Source organism: Scardinius erythrophthalmus (assembly GCF_964197995.2).
Source record: "Scardinius erythrophthalmus genome assembly, chromosome: 4".
Taxonomy (NCBI): domain Eukaryota; kingdom Metazoa; phylum Chordata; class Actinopteri; order Cypriniformes; family Leuciscidae; genus Scardinius; species Scardinius erythrophthalmus.
This window is the reverse complement of record NC_138224.1, coordinates 7,201,617-7,224,872: the sequence shown is the minus strand read 5'-3', so window position 1 is coordinate 7,224,872 and position 23,256 is coordinate 7,201,617. Positions and strand designations below refer to the sequence as shown.

Here is a 23,256-nt window from a genome sequence, read left to right as displayed (position 1 = left end):
TACAAGCTAATGTAATCATGTGGCATGTCATGTGGAAATTCACTTCTTTTCAATGTCTATTTTTGTGTGAAAAATCAAAACGCAAAAAGTGTCTCAACTGTACTCAGTCTACTCTACAGTACGATGATCCCACCGCATTGACGGCATCAGCCAAACTCTCCCACTCATATTTTTTTCCTTTTGTTATTAATTCCGGAGGACAAAGTTCCAAACTTTTCCAATTTTTTTTTTTCGTTTCTACCTCCGATAGTAGCACTTCCAATTCACTTTCTGTAAAGTTTCATTTCTTGCCGTCATTTTCTTACTGTTTTCTTTTGCCAAAGTGGACTCATTACCATATTTAAATTGGTTTAATTAAGGGAGGAGACTGGGTGGGGCGTTGTGCTCGTGCATGTGCGCTCAAATTTACGTTAATTGGGATGTACAAAGAGAATATGCGTGGGATCCTTCGTACGCAGAGATTCATACATCTGGATTTTTTTGTGCGTACGCACATTTACAGCTTTGTCCTTACGCAATGTTTTAGTATGAATTCAACGCAAGTCTTTGTACATGAGGCCCCAGGTCTAGAAGTGTGTTTTTTTAAAGTTGAACTTTTAACTTGAGTGCAGTGTTTATAGAGTGCCGTGTCATGCGCTAGACTCTGCAAAAGATGTGAGATGCAAGCGCAACAGTTAAATACGTCCGTCTAGGATGTGTTTAAATTGAAAAACAGTGAAGAAGTAGTGCATTAGAATGGAAAAATGCGTTCTCTGTTAACGGCCCCTTAATTAGTAGTGTATTGAAACTCACAATTATGGTAAGGGGTGGGACATTTCCCAAATATGCTCAAAGGACTTGACCAATCACAACACACTGGTCCAAGCTAACCAATCAGGTGCTTTTCAGAAGGAGGGGCTTCATAGAGAGAGGAACTAAACAGGGCAGCATTTCTCAAAAGCATCGTGAGCAAAGTTGATTATAGAGACCATTGGTGCAAATGGTTCTAAGATCTATTACAGCTTATGATGCTTTTGAGAAACACAGACTGGGAAGAGAGGTACTGCAACAATGTAAAACCTGAAAAACAAGGTGTTTTTTGTTTGTTTTTACATTCGAGCATGAAGACCTATTCTTGTAGAGGGCACAATAGGTCTGCTTTAATTGAATGGCATTGGCTTAACAGAAGGTACACAGAGACCAGCCATAATTCGGAGAACACTTTTCAAAGAAATGATCAAACACTAGCAATCGTGTGGCAAAGAAGACTGGAAGGGTGTGACAGGTAATTTGCTTCCTGCTCGGATGACGAACCACATTGTGGGACGTGCACTCAAGTGTTCGGCGTCCAACATGTAATGTACCTGACAGATTTGATTACCATTTCTTGAAATTCAGCCCTTCCTTTTTTCTTCGTATCCTTCACCCACAAAATAATAAGATTGTATTCTTACAAGGGCAATATATCACTGGGCTTGGCAAGGAGTTTGACCTTTTCTTACAATGAAGTGTTGAAAAGCACTCAAGCAGTGTAAACCATATAAACTTTATGTGGATTTTTCCGCTCTGAAGAACAGAGGTTAGCCTTAGTAAGAGGGTCTGTTCGAACTTTGCCAGTATTGGTAAACAAAAGTCATTCTAAAGGATTGCAATGGAACTTACTTAGAGTTACTTCTCTACATATGTCTACCTCTTCATAAAGTTGTTTCTTGCTCTCTACCTCCTGTAAAGTTAATGGCTAATAAACAAAAGCATGGTTTCATCACATCAGAACAATGAAGAGGGGTCTAATAAATGTCTCTATACTCTTGTTCTGTGAATGCATAAAAGCAATCCACCTACGCAAGGAGCTCAGCTGCAAAAGGTAGGGGATGGTCAGATACCCCATGGCCAAATTCAGATGCTTTCTGGAGGAGCCATTCGATACCACGTCCTGATATAAAAAAAGATTTCTGAGACAAGTGCCTCTGGATATGATGATTCAACTGTACTAGAGGAGGAAAAATAGGAAATGCAGAAATGTCAATCCCAGCCTACATGATGTGTTGTTCTCATGCCCTCTACTATATAGTAGGTTCTTAAAAGACCAAGAGTGAAAGTTGTGGTTGTAATTATGAACCCAAAAATGTGGCTGCAGTGAACACACCCTCACAGACATGCTAAGGTAATAAAAACCCTATAATGTGTGGACCAAAAACAGATTTTTTTTAAACAGAACATTTTCTCAACTCCTTTAAAATATATATATATATATTGGAACTGGGAATGGTGTAGGCACACATATAAGAGACAAAAAAACAACTTTGTGCATCAAAACCACTCCTTTCCTGGTACAATGGATTTTCGACAGCGGAATGTAGGCCAAACATTTTTGACAAACCAAACATGCACGTCTCTGACTAAATGTAAATGTATATGTATATGTGTATATACTGTGTGTATATATATATATATATATATATATATATATATATATATATATACAAACTGATGTGTAAATTAGACTGTCTACAGCAGGGGTCGGCAATAGGCGGCCCGCGGGCCAAAACTGGCCCACCAGCAATATTTTTTGGCCCGCCGGATTATTTTGGAAGTCCGTTTTTTTTTTTTTCAGCCTATTTTTATTTTACAATAACGGTTTACAAATAGGCCCCGCATATCATTCGTTCGATCGTTTTTTTTTTTTTTTTCAAATTAAAACCAAAAATAAAAAAAATGAAAAACAACTTGTTTTTCCATTATTTATTTCCTGAACTAAAATGAAAAAACGAATAACGACTCGTTTTCCGATTTTCTGATTGTGCGTTCAGATCAAAAATAGAAAAAATAAATAACAGGTTTAGACGAATTTTAATGTTGAATTTTAATTTAACACCTAGCAGATATACCAATCATTTTAAACAGATCAATTATTCGGGTATAACACACTGATAAATAATGTGTATTACCTGATAAAAAATATTTGCACTATGCTGCTGCACAAAACTCTTCCAATACTTGAGAAAAGCCGTGGCCGCGCGCCTACATCTGACAATTGTTTTCTTGGTTGTGGTTTAAAAATAAACATTCTGACATAAAACACTCAGTCAGCTACACTGTTTACTTCTGAATATTATATTTTGGGTTTAAACACGCGCCGCTGCACACCACACATAGTACTTAACAGTGTTAAATTTGAAAAATACTGTTCGATAGAACTGCTTTGTTCACTTATCTGCGTGCTTCCTGCGATGAAGTTCCACATTTGCGGCTATCCAACACGAAAATGCAGCAAAGCCTTTCACAATATTGTTTTCTTCAGATAACTCCAAATTTCTCCCACACACTGGACTTGATTTTTGACGACTATTGTCGACAACTTTACAATCTCCACTAGCTATTCTTTTCTTCAACTCCTCAGCATCCATCTCGACGACTGCAGTGCAAGCAGATCGCGCGAGCGGTATGAGGAATTTTTAAAACTGAAAGTAGGTAACGCTGGGAAGGCGTGGCGCGTGGGTACAAATAAACTGATGTGGATTTTAAATTATTTTATAAACTTGAAATACAGGCATAGCCTTTTTTTGTAGATGTGTTTCTAAAAATATGCATATATTTTTACGTTTGAATGTGATTGTTTTAAAATCCCGTATCCGACACAGTTGGATATTTTTCACCCGTTTGAGCAAAATTTGCGGGTTACCCGTCGGCTACCCGAACCCGTGCAGGACTCTATTTTAAAGTATAGCCTAAGTAGCGGTCAGAACTCTGGTGTAGTTTGGACGGAGCGGGTGGTCGTCTGACTGACAATAGCCCACTCCCGATATGTTTTGACAGCGCATTCGCACTTCATTCTGACCACCTGTAGCTTACACCTAAATCTGAGGAGCTGTTTGGTACTGAAACCATTGTCAGTCAACAACATTCTTTTTTTTTTGCAAGGATGTTTGAAATAGTTTGGCAGAAAATAGCCTTCTTCATTTGTCAGTAGGGCAATATGGTTTTTATTTATGTTTTTTTTATTTATTTATTTGTTATTTATATTTCATTATTTTTTTTCTGTGAAATTTTTTCTCTGCTGACAGTAGGCTACAATGTTAAAATAGCCTAATATTTATATTGACACGAACACAATATTTGTATAGCATTTATAATTGTTATAGGCTACTTAATCTCTCTCTTTCCGTTAGAGACATTTTAATGTAAGATTCTGGAAGTGAGATCTAAATTTTGCGGACCGTCGGGTCGGAATATAAAGCGGGTGAATACAGAGTGTATTTTAAGCGGTTTAATTTGTGTAGCTACGTGTAGCTGGCCCGCCACCTACTGGCTAAAAAAAATATTGGCCCGCGGCCATAGTTATTTGCCGACCCCTGGTCTACAGGAACACCAAAGTAGATCATGAAAGGAGATCATATCAAAAGCACAGGTTGTCCACTTGAAGGGCTCGTATTCAGGCACAGCCGACATAGATGATCCTTTGGACTTTAATTGAAGCAGTTGCTCTCTCTGAGTGTTCTCCCACCAGTATGAACCTGTTCCCGCAAGCCCACTCTGGAAATTTCCCTGTTTCACGAGCAGTGACGAGCGGCAATGATTGTCTAGAGGTCCTTGGATAAAAGGCTTCTATTTATGTGCCAGATGGTGGTGTTCTGACTCAAGCACAAACAGAGAGAGTGAGTGCGATGTTCTCTCCGTTCTCTTCGTATTTGGGTTAAATGCAGACTGTCATCATGTTCTTTCACAGTGTGCTTATTTTGAAAAGATGAGGCAAAAGAAGAAAATAGAAAATCATCCTGCATAATATGGCTCCATAAAGGCTCTAGAGCAGGGGTGTCCAATAGGTCGATCGCGATCTACCAGTCGATCGCAAAGACAATGCTGGTAGATCGCACATAATTTTAAAATATGCTTTTGTTAAATTTGAATAAAAAATAAATATAGCATTGTCCTTCCTTCTCCTTTTGGTTTCTGTCTGACTTGCACTTGACGAATGAATTTTGACCAGGCGCGGTCATTTTTGTTTATTCGGTTGCCATGACAACTAGCCTGCTTCTGCTTTCCAGCTCAAGAGCTTCGGAGAACAGAGCGTATAAAAATATAGTATAAAAGTTTTCTGATCTCTAAAGCAAGAATGGCAGATTTCAAATCAAATATTTCCAGGAGGGTCATCCACTAGCAGCTGCCACTGAAATGAATGGATGCTACCTTTCTCCAGCCATTGTAGACCTGCTTGCTACAAGCTGAGTAATGGGTTTTCAATGGCAAATTTATCTTTTATCACTGAATTTAATAATGTTGCAGCAGTGGTCTGATAATGTATAACACGATATTTAACCATACACACCATTATCTTATTGTCATCTGTTATGCATTGATAAAGAGCAAGACAAAGAAACAAGCAATTTACTGATGAGATAACATCTGCCTGTCTGTACTGTTCACCAACAACCATGAATTCAATAAATAAAGGTCCCCTAGCAAACAACACCACCCATCTGACTTCACTCTAACCAATAAAGGAAAACAGTTTGAGTTTGGTGAACACGTACACAGATGCACAAATCCATTCTGAGCTTGTTAGATATTCCACTTATCCTGTTAAACTTATCTTTAAATGAGTGCATCATTAACTACAGCAGTTGCAGGAAAAACAATGTTTCAAGACTTACTTGCCATGCATTATTTAGCAATATTATAAGGAACTAAAATGGTTTATGGAATCTATGCCGACAACACTGCAATATAAGATACAAGAAACCCTTATAATTGCTTTTATCAAAAGAGACAATGTTATAGCTAGGGCCAAATTGCACAGAGCAACTTTTTCCATGAGGAAATGGAATAATAGGCATAACACATGATAATGGAGATAAAACTGTACAAGAAAAAAGGGAACATACGAAGGCTAAACTTTTGATCAGGATACATTTAGGGTCCATTTTAAAATCACATCCAGTAGTAATTTTAGGATGAAACAAGTAATAACTGCAGCCTAATGGTGACTAGTAGCCAATGCAACAGCCTCTATTAAATGTATTCAGCCAAAGCTCTCAGCGTATCAGGGCTTCCGCCTCGCTAATTTTGGCTTGAGAGCAGATGGTGGCGGCCTTTTTGGGATCATCAATGTGTCTGGAGCTCAATCATTCCTGCTGCTCCACGTTAGGAACAAACAGCAGTTCAGCATAGAGAGCGAGAGAAGAAAATGAGGAAATTACTCAAAATGAATTACTCAAACCAGTTACTGATTCATAATTCATAAGACAGCAAGACAAGCCAAATATAGCAAAAAAAAAAAAAAAAAGCACAGACATATGCAAAAGGCGTGCTTAGATTCGGCATAAATGTTTACAAAAGCCTGAATTTCATTCAGATCTATCCACGGTATTATCTAATCTCATCCTCTTAGAAGAGGAAGAAAGCATCTAATCTGCAGTGATGCAGAAGAGGAAGAACCTCATACAGTTTTATGTTGGCCAATGGAGCTACTGGGGTCCAAGACGAGTGTGAAAGTGCAACAAGACCCTCGAGCAGAAATACTCGGAAAGCAATGTCCTGCTGCACTGATTTACCGACTTTGGCATACGAGTAGTACATGCAACAATTATGGGTCTTGGCTAACTGCAACTGCTAGCATTTAATATGCAGAACAAATGGGCCTGATGCAGTTATTGGCATGAAGAGAACCATTTTAGCATTAAGCTTGTTACCTGTATGCTGAGTCTGGAAATCTCATTGCAGTTTTTCCCATGATGCACTGCACCTCTGACACATTTCCTAGGGAATAGGGAGGAGGCATGGGAAACGATGACATTGTGTGCTTTGACGTTCATTGAAAGCAAATCAACAATGAACTACTCAATCGACCCACAAATTCAGCTCAGAGGTAATGTCAGCTCTGGGTCATTGGCTGATTGAGGTCAATGAAGCCACACACTCTTCTATTAATGAAACTCTGCTCAAAACACTGTGCAATCAGACTGACCGCAACGTCCAGAACTTTCTGTTCAGAGATGTACGGTAACAAATGTGCAACCTCCTTAAAGAGGAGTAGCAAGCCACAGCAACAAAGAATTTTCAACCCAGTACAAGATCAGAGGCATTAACTGGCCTTCACTGCTTTGATCTGCAGAGGTGGCTGTGGTCCGTAAGAAAAACGATGGACTGCAATTTAGGAATACTTACCCACTACAAAGAAAGTCTAGGGTATGCTGAAATTGTAGGTTTGTGTGGACAGACTGCTGCAAATAGATACTTCACTCAACCAAATATGTAATTAAGAACACAATAAAGGTCATTTTTAGGTTTGTCTCATTTCTGGCTCACTTTTAAAATATTAAGAGAGGGAACCATTTGTCTGTGCTAAAGTTGTCAAAGGCTTTGCAATCCATTCACTTCAATGTATACACACAAATGTGGAAGACTCAAGTTTACTGAAAGAAGTTTTCAGCTGCATATCAACATTCAAATAAACTCTGACTTGCACAGCGCACGACATTTGACCAACAGAGGATGCAAACGTCACTGATTGACCTCTTGGCCAATTTCAAGAATGCACAAAAATGTAAAACTTACATTTTGTAATGTAAAACTCCACTTTCCAGCAGAGTTTCTAGTTCCTACTCTTTCTAGTAATCCCGAAGACCTTGATCAGCTTGTTTGGGTGTGTTTGATTAGGGCTGAAGCTAAACTCTGAAGGAAAGTGGACCTTGAGGGCCAGAGTTGAGAACCCCTGCTCTAGTGGACGAATGGACGAATAAACTCAATGTTTAAACTCAAAAACTGATGTCAGAACAGCACAGGTGGTGATGGTTAACTTGACAAGTTATCTTCTCAAAAACGCAACACAATGTTGTAAGGCAAACCAGACCACTAAACTCAAGGTAACTGTCAAAATCAAGCCATGCATTTCAACAGCTGTGGTCTGAGGTTTGTATTATTTTTTGAGCTGGCAGAAAGAAAAAGGAAGAGAGATGAGGGTGGCCTTTCTTACTCTTTTGTGAGAGTCTTTTGTGATGCAGCAGTTTTTGAACACAATGAAGGTTCTTTGTGAGGGGCTGGTGCAGGGGTCTAGGGTGCATTCCTTAGCCGTAGATCCTGCATGTGTGTCCATTCCATGGTCAACTAATTGAAAACCCTGAGGCCCTTTGCACAGCAGGCCAATACGGACACCATCAGAAATCATCTACTTAACTTTCAGCAGTATGAATCAATTGAGTCGCCTCGTCACTTGTGAACGGAAGGCCAATTTTGTCAAAGGAGAAGCTTTTGTTCATTCATTCCCATTCCTGGCTAATGCCTTACTGGTGGCTTAATGTTTCACTTGCACAATTGATGCAAATTCACTCCTTCGTTCAACAATGTCACAAATCTGAATTCATTCAGTGAGCAAATGTATAAACCAGTGGGATTAAAACGTTTTTAGAGGATTTTATTTCACAATCTCTCTAAAATAAAGCTTACCGTATACTGTTGAGCAAAGAGCAAGAATAAATAACCAACTGCTATGCACGCAGCTTGGACCTGGTGTTCCTGCTTCATACGGCCAGCCGTACAATGATACAACAGCTGGCTGCCTCCAAAAGATTTGCTTCCATGATGCCTATTTTGACTTTTCTAGCCCTGCTATTGGCTTACTCGTGACATCAACATCACAGATTGCACTCCATCGGCTTAAGCCAGAAACTGTTCACTCTTACGCAGGTTTGCTGGGAAATGGAAGCAACATATGGCAGCATATCTCCAAATGCACAATCTGAGGAAGTAAAACAAAATGTTTTTATGCAAGGCTTGACAGTGTTTCACTCGCATTTGTGAATAAAAATGTGTGTGCAAATTGTAAAAAGTTTTTAGGAGCACGTGTGAATTTAAAGTCCCAGCGGGTCCTGCAAATGTGCTTAATTTGTATGATATTTAAGGTCATTAAAAGTTTTAAATATCTTAAATGGTATAACAAATGTCTGAATTTTCATTTTAAGAGGTCTTAAATTTGGGGATGGAAAAAAAAAAGTTCACAATCAATGAATACTGCGCATTCACGCCAATAGATTGCTTATGATCTACTGTTGATGAATTATGACAATGTTTAATATATGGTGTTTACATTGTAATATTGTGATGTAGGCTATATTTGAGTAAAACTCAAAATGTGGGGCGGGACTTGATTTTGCGCATGGGAAATTGATTGGATGATTGTGGTTTGCCACTGGTGGATCTCATGTGAGTGACAGGTTGCCCCGCCCTCACGCCAGTAAACACTTCATCAGAGAAGAGATGTTGCTGCAAGAGGGAATAAAGAAAAATGAGGCACATGAATTAAAAAAATAATAATAATGATGATGTGCATGGATAACTCATTTAGGCCTATAATTAATATGGCAAATATTCTACAAAAAATAGAAAGTCAATTTTGATTTCATGGTGAAACCTGAAATAAACATTATGTGATTAAAAACACTGAATAGTTGTAATATATGTCAAGTGCTGAGTGAAAATCTAAATTTCTGATGAGATGTAGAGGAAGAAATCAAGCATATGCACAAAAAAGAACAGGAGACAGAGAAGGTAAGAGTGGGAGAGAGAAGTCTGTCACACATCCTCGTGACAGAAACAGCAGAGAGCTGGCACAGTTGTGTTTGTTTGGCTGGCTCGCTCTCACGTTGCCTCCGCAATACACAGTGTCATTAAGGCACTTGAGAAGACTCTGGGTGATTTCAGGTGAACGAATCCTGCTGCGGTGTGGTTAGGGCAGCCTGAGGGAAAGAACTCTCAGCTGTGCCCTTTAAAAGTGTTAGCTGGTCCCGGTTGAAGTGCACCATTAGGGTTGCCACCAAGGACACCAAGCCATGGATGAGTGTTTGAGAGCAAGAGAAGATGATTCAGTGAGTGCACTGTTATCAGTTTTCAGTACAAAACATGTAGTTCAATGTATCCCTCCCTCGTTCACAGCTTCAGCCTCAATGACCACAATGTAAACGCCACTTATCTAAGAGCGCGTCTAGTTCTGTTTAATCACACGTGTTGTGCTTTTTCTTAAGCTCTTAAGACAATAAATAGCATAACAGAATAAGGTGACACAAGCCTTCCTGGAGGCATGCTATCATTCCCACATGAATCCAAGTTACAAGTGCAGATAAACACAAGCAGGGTCAACGTATAGGTCAGTCTCCCTGGTTCCATTCCACCATTAATCAGTCTCCAAACTTCACACCATAGTGACAAATATTTTCCTGTCAACTGCTCGCTGAAATCTCAGCACACGCCATGTGAGCGATGAGGAACTTGGTACAGAGCAAACTGGAACAGAGACACAGACCAAATCACAGTATCTGCTGCAGGTCTCCTTGACCCTGATTTCGAAGCAAAATGTTCCAAACCCTTCTGAAAGAAAAGTGGAGGAGTAAACATGATTATGGTTTAGGGCTGGGCGGTATATCGAGTTTGTACGATATATAGGCTATATATATATATGGAACAATATGGAATGAAACTATACCGTATATATCGATACATTAGTTTGATACGAGCACATCTGAAAAATAGCAGAGGATGCAGTGTGAGCTGCTGCAGTGAAAGTACATAGTACAATTTGTCCTAAACATGTTATATTAAGGGCTTCAAAATAACTGGTAAGATATAGTTAACAAGTTTAAAGCAGCTTTCCCTGTCAGATGCTCTGACAGATACTGTTGCTGACTGACAGATACATACTTGCGCTGTTGAATGCGTTTGAGATGTGGTGCTTTCCTCAATGCTTAACTTACATTTCACAGGTATATTATCCATCTGTAAATGTTAGAAAGTCAAACAAATATGTCCATTTCACTGTCAGGAGAGGACGAGCCTTCTGCAAGTGAATCTCCACTAAAATTCAAGCTTCCGTGAATGAGCGACAAGCAGATGGAGCACAATAGAATAGCATCGCAATAATTCTGACTAAAATATACATATTGCTGAAAATGTTGTTGTTGGAGACAATAAATGTGCTATATGTGGAATTTTAAACCTAAGAGTGTATTTTTATGAAAGTGACCATTATAATGGGGTAATCAAATCCAGGCTAATATCATTAGTTTTTGCTTTTGTTTTTATTTTTAGTTCAGCCTTTAGTCAATTTAAAAACAAAAGCATTATTTTTGTTTTAAGATTATAATGTTACAATGTTAGAATGTAATGTGATTTTACCCACCTTTTTGTACATAATATATTGCAATATATTACATTCACTATATTTGTTCCCATATCCTTCAATATCAACATTGTTTGTAGGATATCATTGGGCAGGATGTGAAATATAAACATTTTTAAATTAATACAGATTTTCTTTATCCAAATAGAAAAACATAGAAAGTAAGAAGATATATATCGCATAGATCGCCATTTAACCAAACAATACCGAGATATGAATTTTTGGCCATATCGTCCAGCCCTAATACTAATAATTTTGTTCGAGTGGTGTCTGCATGTCGATCTGACCTTCATCGGTTGATTTCACAAATATCAGCAAGATATCACCAATGCAGTTGGTTAAAGGTTCGCATGCATCCAAGGTCAAAAACACTTAAATCTTCTCATAATATACACTTCACATCACCTCATTTCTCAAAGTGAAATCTTCATTTGAAGATTCTTTAAACCCCTTCTTTCCACGAGCCTACTCTGAACTTAAATGTTACATGGATACCTAAAAATAAAGAATAACCCTTATATTTTATTTTAGCTTTATTTCAATGAACAAAAACTATTTGAATAGTTTTGGTTAACAATAGTAACACTGCTTAGCTGAAGAAAGTAACAGCAGCTGGTCTCCACAAGCCCCATCTTGACCGCTAGGCTATATATGATACACATGAGGCCTACTTTCTGTGAAAATCACAGGTCAATTGGGAAATAGCCCACATTTATATTGCTCTAAAAACAACTTTTCCTGATCTCATCAGTCTGAATCTCATCACAAACCTTATTTAGGCTACACTATTGCATATTATTAACTGTAACTAATCCTCTACTATAAATAAATCACCTATATATAACTTACTAGAACATTCCCCCAGTTTGTACCACACTTAAAGTCACGTACAGGGCTTCCCCCATATCTGCATCAAGTCAAAAGCTTGTTAGGTCTAAGCATCCTGGGAACTATAGCTTAGTGACATAACGTCACAACAGTGCAAGCCAAGGAATGCACAAAGCTCACGCCTGATGCCAGAATAACACATGCTATTAGCACCCCGTTTCCCCGCTACACCCTCAAATCCAGTCGTGTGAATTTATACTGAGATCACAACAATCCTGAGTCAAACTACAGGCCATTTGCACCTACATGATATGGTGACAGACAGGCATGGATTAGAGAGACACGTCACTGCCCTCCCCCTCCTCTCGCCACTTTACACAGGCTACAGTGGTGCATGTAGTAAGCTTTATGGGTGGTTAAACTGACTAGACGTTTTTTTTTTTCTTAGAAACAGGGCAGATAAAATCAGTACATTGAAAGCATCACGCCAGCGCCTTTAGGATAAATGAGTGGCATAAGTGTCTCTCTTCAGATCATCTAAATCCACTATGGTTCATCATCTGTCACTGTCCACAGAAAAGGTTGAGAGTTACACTACTAAGAATATTCAGCAGACATAGTGGGCACTTTATATAGGCTACACTGCCTGGTCAATAACAAAAAGTCGCCGTTTGGATTTAAATAGGCAAATACTTAAGAGTCTATAACTGGATCATTATTGCAGTGATTATTTTTGTTTCTTCTGGAGTGTGTAGCTCTTCATTTCTTAAACAACCATGAAGGAAGACACATCATGGCCATATTCCAGGATGACAATGTCGAGATTCATCAAGCTCAAATTGTGAAAGAACAGAGACTACACCTTAAATTCATTGAAAGGTTTTGGGATTTCTTTTGGCCGGGCAGTGTATATACACTCTGATGCATTAGTACTTGGGGTTGAGAATGAATATATAAGACCACATCCCGATTTTGCCATTACTATGTCATGTTATGACTCGTTCTGCATCAAATCCTTGGCTAATCATTTTTTTATCAAAATCTTTTATCCTTGAACTGTACACCATCTTCTGTTTGTCAGCTAAGCTAAGATAATAAAGATATTCTTTTATTGATAAGAGATTCATTGAGAGAACGGTCTGCTTTAAGTCCTTTCAAGGAACGGCCAAGGCAGATAAGAGTCAAATCTAAGCAAACCGGCAAATTCCCTAAATAACAATCAATCCCTGGCAACACAAATACGATAGACAGAGGCGTCACAATCTTGGCAGGGTGTTATTCCCACTGACACAAAATAGAAGAGACATTTCTGAAGTTATACCACACTTTTTTCTAAAAAAAAATGCAATTACAGAGAAGCAAAGTACATCATGTTTGAAGAGAGAAAGTCTGTATCCTTCACATAACATGACATTGCTTTTAAACAGGGCATGGTGACACATCGTCAATGAGGACACATGGACAAAAGCAACCTAATCATAACAGAAAAATCAAACATCAACCATTTGAATGGCCTTGCTCCAGTATTCTTAACTTCAACAAATGCCACAACACTGACTAGCATACACACAAACAATACCTTTCTCCTCTTTGAAAGTGAAAAGCAAAACTAGATATTAATGTTTACATGCCAAACACCGACAGAGAAAGCACTGGCTAATGTAGCATAAGAGAAAAATGTCAAAGCAACTGAAACGAAAGAAAGTGATTTTGCCAACAGCAAAATCAATTCATAGCTAATCACAACTTACAAATACAAGGTAAATCTGTAGGTTTCTCAGTGTTTTTATCCAAAAGAAAATGATCATGGCACAAATGGGACTACAGTATACTTAAAGAACTTGGGTTACACTTCATAATCACTCATAACAATCATCATTACATTAAATATGGCTTCAATCGTGTACAATCAAACAATACAATTTAAATGCAATGGAAAATTAAATGGCTACATAAGCATTACGCAATGTTTGCGAATTGACCTCATTTTTTTATTTAAGTTATAAAAGTGTTGCATACACAACACAGTATGTTTGGGAAATGAATGTTTTGCCCCGGATAAAACGCATGCAGCGCCACGACACGCGCACTGCGGGTCTCTTTCAATCACTGGAAACAATCACTCACGCGCACAAAATCAACGCGATCAGATCAAAAACCAAGGGAAAGTGCTCAGTAGATCTGTCATCGATCATCCTCTGACAGCTGGGAGGTAAATTGACGTGAATATACAGCTGTTACGGTGTTAGTATAGGTCTGATAGGCCAGAATTATCGCCGCACAATGACACACGGCAGCGGATGAACGGTACAAAAACGAGCTCCATCACCGTTCATGTTAACTTACCTTTTTCATTCGCGGTGCCTCGGCCACGGTTCCATCGCAGTTTATAAACGCCTCGCCGCCGTTCTGTTGCTGGTCCGGCCGCTTCATCGCGGACGCCTGCGGCATCTTCACGGGGTTCGGAGCGGCGGTCATCGGGCTCGACTCCCCCGCCGCGGCCGCTGCCGCTGGTGACGAAGTAGAGTTATTTTCACTCTTCTTCTCCTCTGCCTTGGGTGTCAGTGGAGATATGGTGGGGAGAGAGTCTTTACCGGCCACGTCTTTTAATTCGACCTCGGCCATTTTCGCTGCCACAGCCTGGACTGACATCGCTGCGAACCTTCTTTTTCCAATACAGAGAGAAGCGACACACGAACGGATACGCACGGTGGGATGACGTCGGCGCTAAGCACCATGGGACATGCAGTTCACGTTACCATAGCGTCTACTACGCATCATCTTACGCATGGTTAATAATAGTGAACGAATGGTAGTAGTAGTGATAAACAAAAATCCATGAGATAACAGACTTCTTTCAAAAACCACATTATATAATCATCTTATAATAAAATAAATATAATTATTATACTTTAAAAACGTATTATACCTTTTTACCATTTATTATAGATTTTTATTATTATACTATCTATAAGATTTATACCAAACTCTGGCAAACATTACTTTGCACATACAAAAGTACTGTAGAAGTATAGTAGTACATGATGGTAATACCATGGTACTTAATAATTACTATGTTAATGTACCATGGTACTTACATGGTAATTATTAAGCACCCTGGTATTACCATATGATACTAATTTCAAAGAATAGCATGGTACTAGGTTTGTAACAGTTTGACCACTGTTGGGAGGCTTCTTAAAATACTTTTTTTTATTCTCTCACACCTTATGCATGAACATTATAAAGCAATTTCACATTGGAATTCTAGGAAATTCCAGTTGTAGAACTGGTGAAGCTGCAAATACTATAAAAATAGCACATACTTGTGTTCCTATCATTTATAATCACCCAGCGGAGTGCAGCACTACCATCCAGTGGTTAACCGAAGGAATAGAGTTATAAATATAATGAACAATGCTGGGCATTTATTAAATTGAAAACCAAAGACAAAAGTGGAAGCTCATTTCACTTCAAGTTTCACTTCAGACACGATACAAAATACAAACAACATAAACACTTGTTGTTTATGTAATTTGGCACTAAAGATCAGGATCACCTATCCTCCAAGCTCTTCTGTACATTGTAAAAGTTATAGTGAGGAGAAATAAGAAAAGCCCTTCATTGAGAGCAAGTTAATGAACATCATTACACCAAAAGTAAATTTGTCTTATGCTTGTTCATGGTTGTATGGTTGTAACAGGTGTTCATTCACACAGAAAAGAAAGTGTGAAGAAAAACTACCAGTAACTCCTGCAGTGGCCAACCACTCTGACTAGCTTGGAAGAATTTACATTCATGTATAACTACATTGTTTTTCTTGTATGATGAAAAAAATAAAAAAAAATATTTATACAAAATCCAGTGGAACAATGGTCTATTTTGACTGTTTCAAGCCATAAATATCTCAGCATTGAAGTTAAAAAACATTTTCTTCAGCTAAAACGACTTTCTGTGCTTAATCTGTATTTGCATCAAGTTTGCAAGTACAATGCATCTATTCAAAAACATTCAACATCACAAGAATGTAAAGGTAAAAAAGTCTATCACATCTCAAGGCTTGTGCAGTGTTTTCCTCCAAGCAGCAAACATGACCATCTCAGTCCCCAAAGATCCAGAGTACATTCACTCCTGAAAGACCAAGATTCACTCTCCTGTTGCAAAAAAAAAGTGTGGAAAAGGTTTCATCCATTTCGCACTTCAATGTAACAACATTTGAGAGCATCAAAGTAAAAACAGCTATTTTAGCCATATAATTCCTTAAAAGCAAGCAGATCACAAATAACATGATGGATCTAAACTCACCCCAGCATGCCAGACTCCTTGGTTTTGATAATGTAGAGGAACATGAGGATGGTATGGAACAAGTTATTTCTGCCCTGTGAGAGGAGGGGGGAAGAAAGCATAATAAGTCACAAGAACAGAAGAGTTCATTCACTGTAAATATGGTTGGAGAGAATCAACTCACCTTGGGCAAGCTGTAGACGTGTCCCTGGTAGACAAGCTGAAAATGAGGAGGGTTTGTGCTACTTTGATGGATGCAGAACAGGTTCTCATTGGACACATCTGTTAGAAATTCACACATAAAATGTCATATTTGACATTGTTGCAGCACCTCTTCCCAGTCTGTCAGTACAGCTCTGTTTAGTTTCTGTCTCTGTGAAGCCCCTCCTTCTGAAAAGTGCAATGTGCTCTGATTGGTCGGCTGGACCAATGTGTTGTGATTGAGTATTTTTGAGAAATGTCCCACCTCACACCATAACTGCGAGTTTCAACTTCCAACTAACTTAACTCAACCTGGCCTCACACCTTTTTTTGTGTATGCCTTGGACAGGAATGATTTAATATACTACAACAGAGGCGTTTCAGGGAGTTCAGTGCACACTGATATAGAGAAGAACTCCCTTTGGAGGGACATTGTGCTTGACCTTGAACTTGCAGACCTTTTCATGTTCAAACAGCAACATTGCACACTAAAGCAAGTATAATAAAACTTTAACTCTTTAAAAATGCTGTATAAAACTCAATGCAACACATTGTCTGAGCATACCTGGTTTATCTGGTGTCTGTATAAAATGCTGGGACGTAAAGGTTTTTCCGTCAGGATACTTAGGATGTGGCGGGAGCCGTGAGTCCAGGTATGTACACAGCACATGCATCAGGATCTGATGAGCACAGAAGTGTTTGTGTAAGTGTAGAGTGAAAATAAATGCACTGCATCATTATTATGGATCTCCTCTAAACTGTAATACATTGGTAATGCAACAAATTATGAAATGCTGCAAATGTTTGCAAGAACACACAGCAGAGTCTGTCGGAAGGTCCGTGTCCCATTTGCGGTTTTTCAGATCTCCTCCTCCGTTCCAGCGGAAAGAGCTCATGCAGCCACTGTGGGCTAGTTCTGCAAGACAAGAGCAGTGATACAAATGAACACACAGGGGCATCATCCCTGTTCATGATAATGGACTCCGTCAAGTCGAAGCGCAATTGATAATATCAGTGAATTGTGTATTCTGCTCACCCTTGATTCTCTCCACAAGATACTCCTGGTTTGGTGTGACGTCCAGATACTGTACGATGGCATTGAGGGTGGGAATTGCAGAGGCTTTGACCACAGCAGCTTGTTTGAGGCTGCTGATACTGGCCTCTTCACGAAACAAGGAAAAGAGAAGTGAGACATAATGAAGTAAACTCAAACATTTACAATTCAATATCTTTGGAAGAAAAGATGGTTACCTCCGATCTGTAGCTCAGGGCAGCCTATCCTCCTGAGCTGACTGTTGACAGAGTCCATCTCTCTGACCAGATGAACTAGAATGGTGTCATTTATCCACTGCAATAATAAGTCGATAGAGAAAAAAATGGACAATTTATGGATGGAAATTTTGGACAATTGATGATGGACGGATGGATGGAAATTTGGACAATTTATGATGGACGGATTGATGGAATTTTTTGACAATTCAGGATGGATGGATGGAAATTTTTGACAATTTATGATGGATGGATGGAAATTTTGGACAATTTAGGATGGATGGATATTTTGGACAATTTATGATGAATGGATGGATGGAATTTTGGACAATTTAGGATGGATATTTTGGACAATTTATGATGAATGGTGGATGAAAATTTGGACAATTTAAGATGGACTGATTGATGGAAATTTTGGACAATTTAGGATGGACGGATTGATGGAAATTTTGGACAATTTAGGATGGACGGACGGATAGAAATTTTGGACAATTTATGATGGACAGATAGATGGAAAGTTTAGACAATTTATGATGGACAGATGGATGGAAATTTGGAAAATTTATGATGGATGGATTGATGAAAATTTTGGACAATTTAGGATGGATGGAAATCTTTGGATGGATGGATAGATGAATGGAAATTTTGGACAATTTAGGATGGATGGATGAACATTTTTGGACAATTTAGGATGGATGGACTCACATTTCTCAGCTTAGCAGTCCAGCTGTCAATATTATCCGTCACCACACGACTTCTCGTGATTCTTGCCCAGACCTGTAATAAATCTCTTTACTTTAAAACACTAAAGAAATGGTTTTTGAAATGAATCTAAACAAAAGCATTAAACAAAGATGCTTTGAAATTGTGCTATTCCTTTCACCCTCACCTCTTCAGCAGCTTGTTTGGAGCCCAGCTCTGTGTCGTCTTTATTGGCAGATGGTGCCTGTGAACGGCAGGCCGGCTGGTATTGAAACTTCCTCAGGCTCTGTGCGTAATCCCCCACTGAACGATTGTAGTTCCAGAACGATGGACTGTGTCTTGGAGATGTTGACTCTGGACTTCCTAAATAAGAAAATATTGCAATGCCGAAGTCTTAGCACAGCCAAAGTTTGATTCAACACCTTTATGTGCACCCAGGCCTCTTACCCAATTGACTGTGGTGACTTTTCTCCTCCTCCATACGCAAAAACTTCTCCAAAGTCTTTAGGTCATCGATGTAGTCCTCCTTACCTCCGGGTGAATTAAAGACGGATGGGGATGTGCGGTAACGAGCACGGAGACTGGTGCCTTCTGCCGGCCCGAGGTTGCTTGGGTACGGAGAAGAACTTGGACTATAGTTCAGCACCTACAGACATAAAAAGTAAAAAGGGAAATGCAGTGGGTGCGTGAGTAGAATAAAACATTGTGACAACACAATTTTAAAGAAGCATTTCAGAGTACTCAACCTTGCCAAATGCCATGGAGGGTGAAAAGGGTCCTCCTGCTGAAGAAGGGCTGCTCAGAGGTGGACTGAACCCAGAGACACAGCTGGGGGAAAACTTGGGGCTGGTGCTTGAGGGTCGTGCAGGACTAAAACTGAGTACATTCTGTCCCTGCAGGGGCGATGACTGGACTGATACAGGAGCTTCTTTTTTCTCTTGTTTCTGAGGTGGAGAGGCTTGAATCCCTATTATAAAATCATTTTAATTATGCATTTGAACATTGTATTTCTTACTTGAATAATACTGTTAAATAGACCTACTGTACTTGAAAAACTTAAAGCACTGTTATTGTCATTTGTATCTTTGATTTATTATATTCATCCCATTTTTTGTAATTTCCATGTGCTCTAAAGGTGATGATACACAGGGCAAATTTTTGAGCAATGTTGCTGGGCAATGTTGCTGTCAAGGGGCAACCAGAAGAGACACAGGGCCCACGACTGATCTAAATTATCCAGATAGAAATGTATTGCCCATTTTCAATGGGAAAGTGCCCAAGCAACAATCGCTCGGCAAGATTGCCCAGCAACTTGCTCAAAAAGTTGCCCTGTGTATCATCACCTTAATAGTCTGTAATCAAAATAACTTCCCCCTCCCTTATGCAGCGACATCTCTTCTCTGATGATGTGTTTACTGGCATGAGGGTGGGACAACCGGTCACTCACATGAGATCGACCAATAGCAAACCACAACCATCCAATCAATTACCAATGAACAAAATCAAGTCCCGTCCAACATTTATTCTTCTTCGAGAAGCCGTTTCACTCGGTCACTTGTGTCTCGATAGGAAAGAGAAGACTATTGCAACTTCCGTTCCATCTCAACTTTAATTCAATTCATTATAAACGTATGCAAGAATTAACTATATCTGTTGTCTTTGCATTGATATGAGAAATAAGCATTATGAATGATTGTTTTTACCCTAAACACATTCTTACAGATGCCCAATAACTCACCTGAGCCCCGGAGTCCAAGAAGTTGATGCTGTTCTGGACTAACGGCGATCGTGGTTGGGGCCATAGTGTACTTGAAATACTTCCAAAAGTCAAAAAGCGCACTGAGACTGAACAGGGAAGCCATGGCAAGTTCTGTCCAAGAAAACCATAGTTAGATTATACTAAATATACTAAATGATAGTCCATCAATGAGGATGATCATATTTGGGTGTGTGTGGCATCTAAAGGATTGAAAACTCTTGTACTAGATCACTGACACCCTTGAGATATTATTATATACTTACCAATATACCAGATGGGCCAGTAAGTTATGTTATAGTATCTACTAAGAAGCTTTCCAGACCTAAAAGACAAGGTGACTTGGTTACATGTGGTTCAGAAGACTTATCAGATTAGGGACAATAATTTTTAACACGTATGACTATGAACTCACATCTCTGTATAGATCATCCCAGCCAGAGACATATTTAGCACAGCCCATGCCAGGACAACCTGCCGTGCCTGTTCCTCCTTCCTAAGCTTCATGGTCTTGTCGATGAGGGAGATCATGCCTTCCTTTGATGGGGTCATATCTGCACCAGAACCTCCACTACACCATAAGTTCTTGTAATAAAACAGATAATATAAACAGACTATAACAAAAGGCACATAATAAATATCAAGGCATCTGAACGACTCAAATAAGACTGCACTGTTTTGTGTCTGAAGGAAAATAAAACTATACAATTGTGAATGTGACACCATAGTCCATGTTAACGAGCTGTAATGTTGAGTTACATTATGTGCACTAAAATACTTCCCTAGCAAACTCTACACTGGAGAACTCAGGCGACAATAAACAAAACACGAAAGAATATATAGGTTTCATGGGTAAACTGCATCTAAACTCTATTTAAATGTGTCTGATACATACTTCCTCTAAATCAGTCCTGCATGAACGCGGTAAAGTAGAAAGAGTGAAAACAGCAGCAAATAAATTACTTTTGAATAACCTTTCAAAATAAAAGTCTCTTAACGTGAGAAAATGGACTCAGGCTTTTGCAGCTCCAAACCAGTTTGTAAATGGACATCAGATAAACCAGATATGCTCAGAATGGTTTGAATATATTATCTTTAATATATTATCTACATGAGGATTTTCTTAAATTTCGTGTTAATTGATATGATGATTGAAAAACACTTTATTTTATTATTATTTATTTGTCAGAAAGGAGCAACTGATTTTATTTGCATAAGTTATAAAAAAATCATATGCTGTTCTAAATAATAAAAGTGTATTTGTATCTATTTTAAATATTTACAATATGATATAAATTCAGACGTTAAAGGCATAGTTCACCCAAAATGAAAATTTTGTCATCATTTACTCACCCTCATGTTATTCCAAACCCGTATGAGTTTCTTTCCTCTGTTGAACACAAAATAAGATATTTTAAAGAATGTTAGTAACCAGACAATTGACGGCACATTGACTTCCATGGTATTTTTTGTGCCGTCAACTGTCTAGTTACCAACATTTAAAATATCTTCTTTTGTGTTCAACAGAAGAAATAAATTCACATAAGTTTGGAACAATTTGAGGGTATTTACACATTTTTGGGTGAACTAAGCCTTTAAAAGCAAATCTGCTTGATATATATGCAACAAACTCCCTGCAAATCCGGTTTTAAACACCAGAGGTCAGCAAGACACTGTGCAAACCATTTTGCCCTCATGAAAATGGGTAGCCTACAACTTTCAGTCTTGCTTCATACCACAGCTGTGATAAAGATGGAGACCATTAGGCTTTACCTGGAGTAAAGGAGAGCTGACATCTCTCATTTTATCATTTGTGTGTTTTTCTTAGTGTAAAGCACATTTTAATAATCTAAATAACTTTTTCCATTCTAAAGAAACTTTTGTGCAAAGGAAAGGTTCTATGGATGTTAAAGCTCTTTCATGGAACCATGCCAATAAAAAAACAATTTGTTACAGCACAGTTAGAAGGGTGTGTGTGTGTGTGTGTGTGTGTGTGTGTGTGTGTGTGTGTGTGTGTGTGTGTGAGCGATGACATCATATACGTCTGAGTTCTTGCCTCCGTAATTGGCCCGTTTCCTCCACCAGCGTGGAACACACAAGTGGAGCCAGACACATGCTCACAGGGATTTTCCAGAAAGACGAGGGGCCCAGTTTTAGGGATGCTGTGGAGCTAGGGCTGAAAACGACTGTAAATGTCACAAATGAATGAAGGGCCTCAACCCAAAATGCAATCTGATCCAGTGCGCCCCTGGGCAGAGCCGTTTGATCTGCTTCACATTCCACCTCCAACAGCCAAGACAACAAACGTTACACCATCTCCATGTTCTGACATTATCAGAACTATTTTCACATTATGTAAAGAGCTGCTCTGTTTTGTTTGCTTGTGTGTGTGTGTTTTGAAGGTCTTGCTGGCGCTTCCTGACACGATGATCCAATTAATCAGCAGCCTAATGCTAATTTCTCAACAGAAGCCAATGCTTTTAAAATGGGCCTTATTAAGTTAATATATAGTACATCCTTAAGATGTTTGGCATGATAATCTGGAGCCTTTCAAGGGATGTCTTTTGCAGACTATAATGATTTGCATGATGGAACACTGAGGTCTAAACTATGTTTCAATGATCATTTGTCTTTATAGAGCTGTCACCAGTGTTATTTTAGTTTTTATTTTATATCTGTTAGGTTAGGGTTAGTAGAATAAGTTGACATGCAGTAGCTTAGCTTAGTCTGTTGGGGAGCATCAGAATAAAGTGTTAGCAGATATTAAGCAGGCAGTCTAATAATACTTTTATGACTGCTGGCATGTAGTTACAAAGTTATAGTTAGTAGAATGTCTAAAGTAGACCGTAATATTTGTTTAGTTTAAGTTTTCTAACTATAATAACCATGGCTGGCTGCATCACTCACTGCCTATAATTGAAAGGCATCTGTGTGCTTTTTCCTCAAGATTAGTCTTGCATGCCAACACTGTGATGAATCCAGTCAGCGGAGCTCTGACTATTGCTGACTTGTGCCAAAAGAGTCGTGTGTAACACAGAGCTGTTAATGTTTCACGTTGATTTGACTGCAG

General features: G+C 38.9%; 2 protein-coding genes across 5 annotated transcripts in view; both read right to left on the bottom strand.

The window, feature by feature from the left end:
• The window catches only part of ahcyl2b (adenosylhomocysteinase like 2b), a 40,031-nt gene extending 25,286 nt beyond the window's left edge, over positions 1 to 14,745 (bottom strand). Inside the window, exons 1-2 of one of the 2 annotated variants that reach the window (XM_081364284.1) lie at positions 14,569 to 14,644; positions 14,321 to 14,484 (exon numbers count right to left, since the gene is read on the bottom strand). In XM_081364284.1, the coding sequence (XP_081220410.1) occupies positions 14,321 to 14,484; positions 14,569 to 14,626 (222 nt within the window). In that variant the 5' untranslated portion in view covers positions 14,627 to 14,644. Of the gene's footprint in view, positions 1 to 14,320 lie in introns of both variants that reach the window. The other variant, XM_081364283.1, reaches the window with a different exon arrangement.
• A 417-nt stretch (positions 14,746 to 15,162) lies between these two features.
• On the bottom strand, positions 15,163 to 21,120 carry tmem209 (transmembrane protein 209). 3 transcript variants are annotated; one of them, XM_081364281.1, is made up of 15 exons: positions 21,082 to 21,120; positions 20,602 to 20,771; positions 20,453 to 20,511; positions 20,169 to 20,300; positions 19,177 to 19,397; positions 18,878 to 19,076; positions 18,618 to 18,793; positions 18,434 to 18,505; positions 17,711 to 17,807; positions 17,496 to 17,621; positions 17,278 to 17,375; positions 17,025 to 17,139; positions 16,443 to 16,540; positions 16,280 to 16,353; positions 15,163 to 16,128 (listed from the first exon to the last, which is right to left on the bottom strand). In XM_081364281.1, the coding sequence occupies exons 2-15, from the start codon at positions 20,736 to 20,738 to the stop codon at positions 16,074 to 16,076; spliced, it is 1,659 nt and encodes a 552-aa protein (XP_081220407.1). In that variant the 5' UTR covers positions 20,739 to 20,771; positions 21,082 to 21,120; the 3' UTR covers positions 15,163 to 16,073. The 3 variants fall into 3 exon arrangements, with proteins under 3 accessions (XP_081220407.1, XP_081220406.1, XP_081220405.1); XM_081364280.1 differs by having other exon boundaries at positions 20,893 to 21,088; XM_081364279.1 differs by having other exon boundaries at positions 20,602 to 21,088.
• Between the last annotated feature and the right edge of the window lie 2,136 nt (positions 21,121 to 23,256).

Excerpts from the sequence above, each read along its gene's own strand:
- tmem209 (XM_081364279.1), bottom strand. The coding sequence starts at position 20,912 with ATGGTGTCACATTCACAATTGTATAGTTTTATTTTCCTTCAGACACAA. Across the intron at positions 20,301-20,452 it reads CTGGCCCATCTGGTATATTG|AACTTGCCATGGCTTCCCTG; the intron begins GTAAGTATATAA and ends TTTCTTGGACAG. Across the intron at positions 16,129-16,279 it reads AAGGAGTCTGGCATGCTGGG|GAGAGTGAATCTTGGTCTTT; the intron begins GTGAGTTTAGAT and ends TTTTTGCAACAG.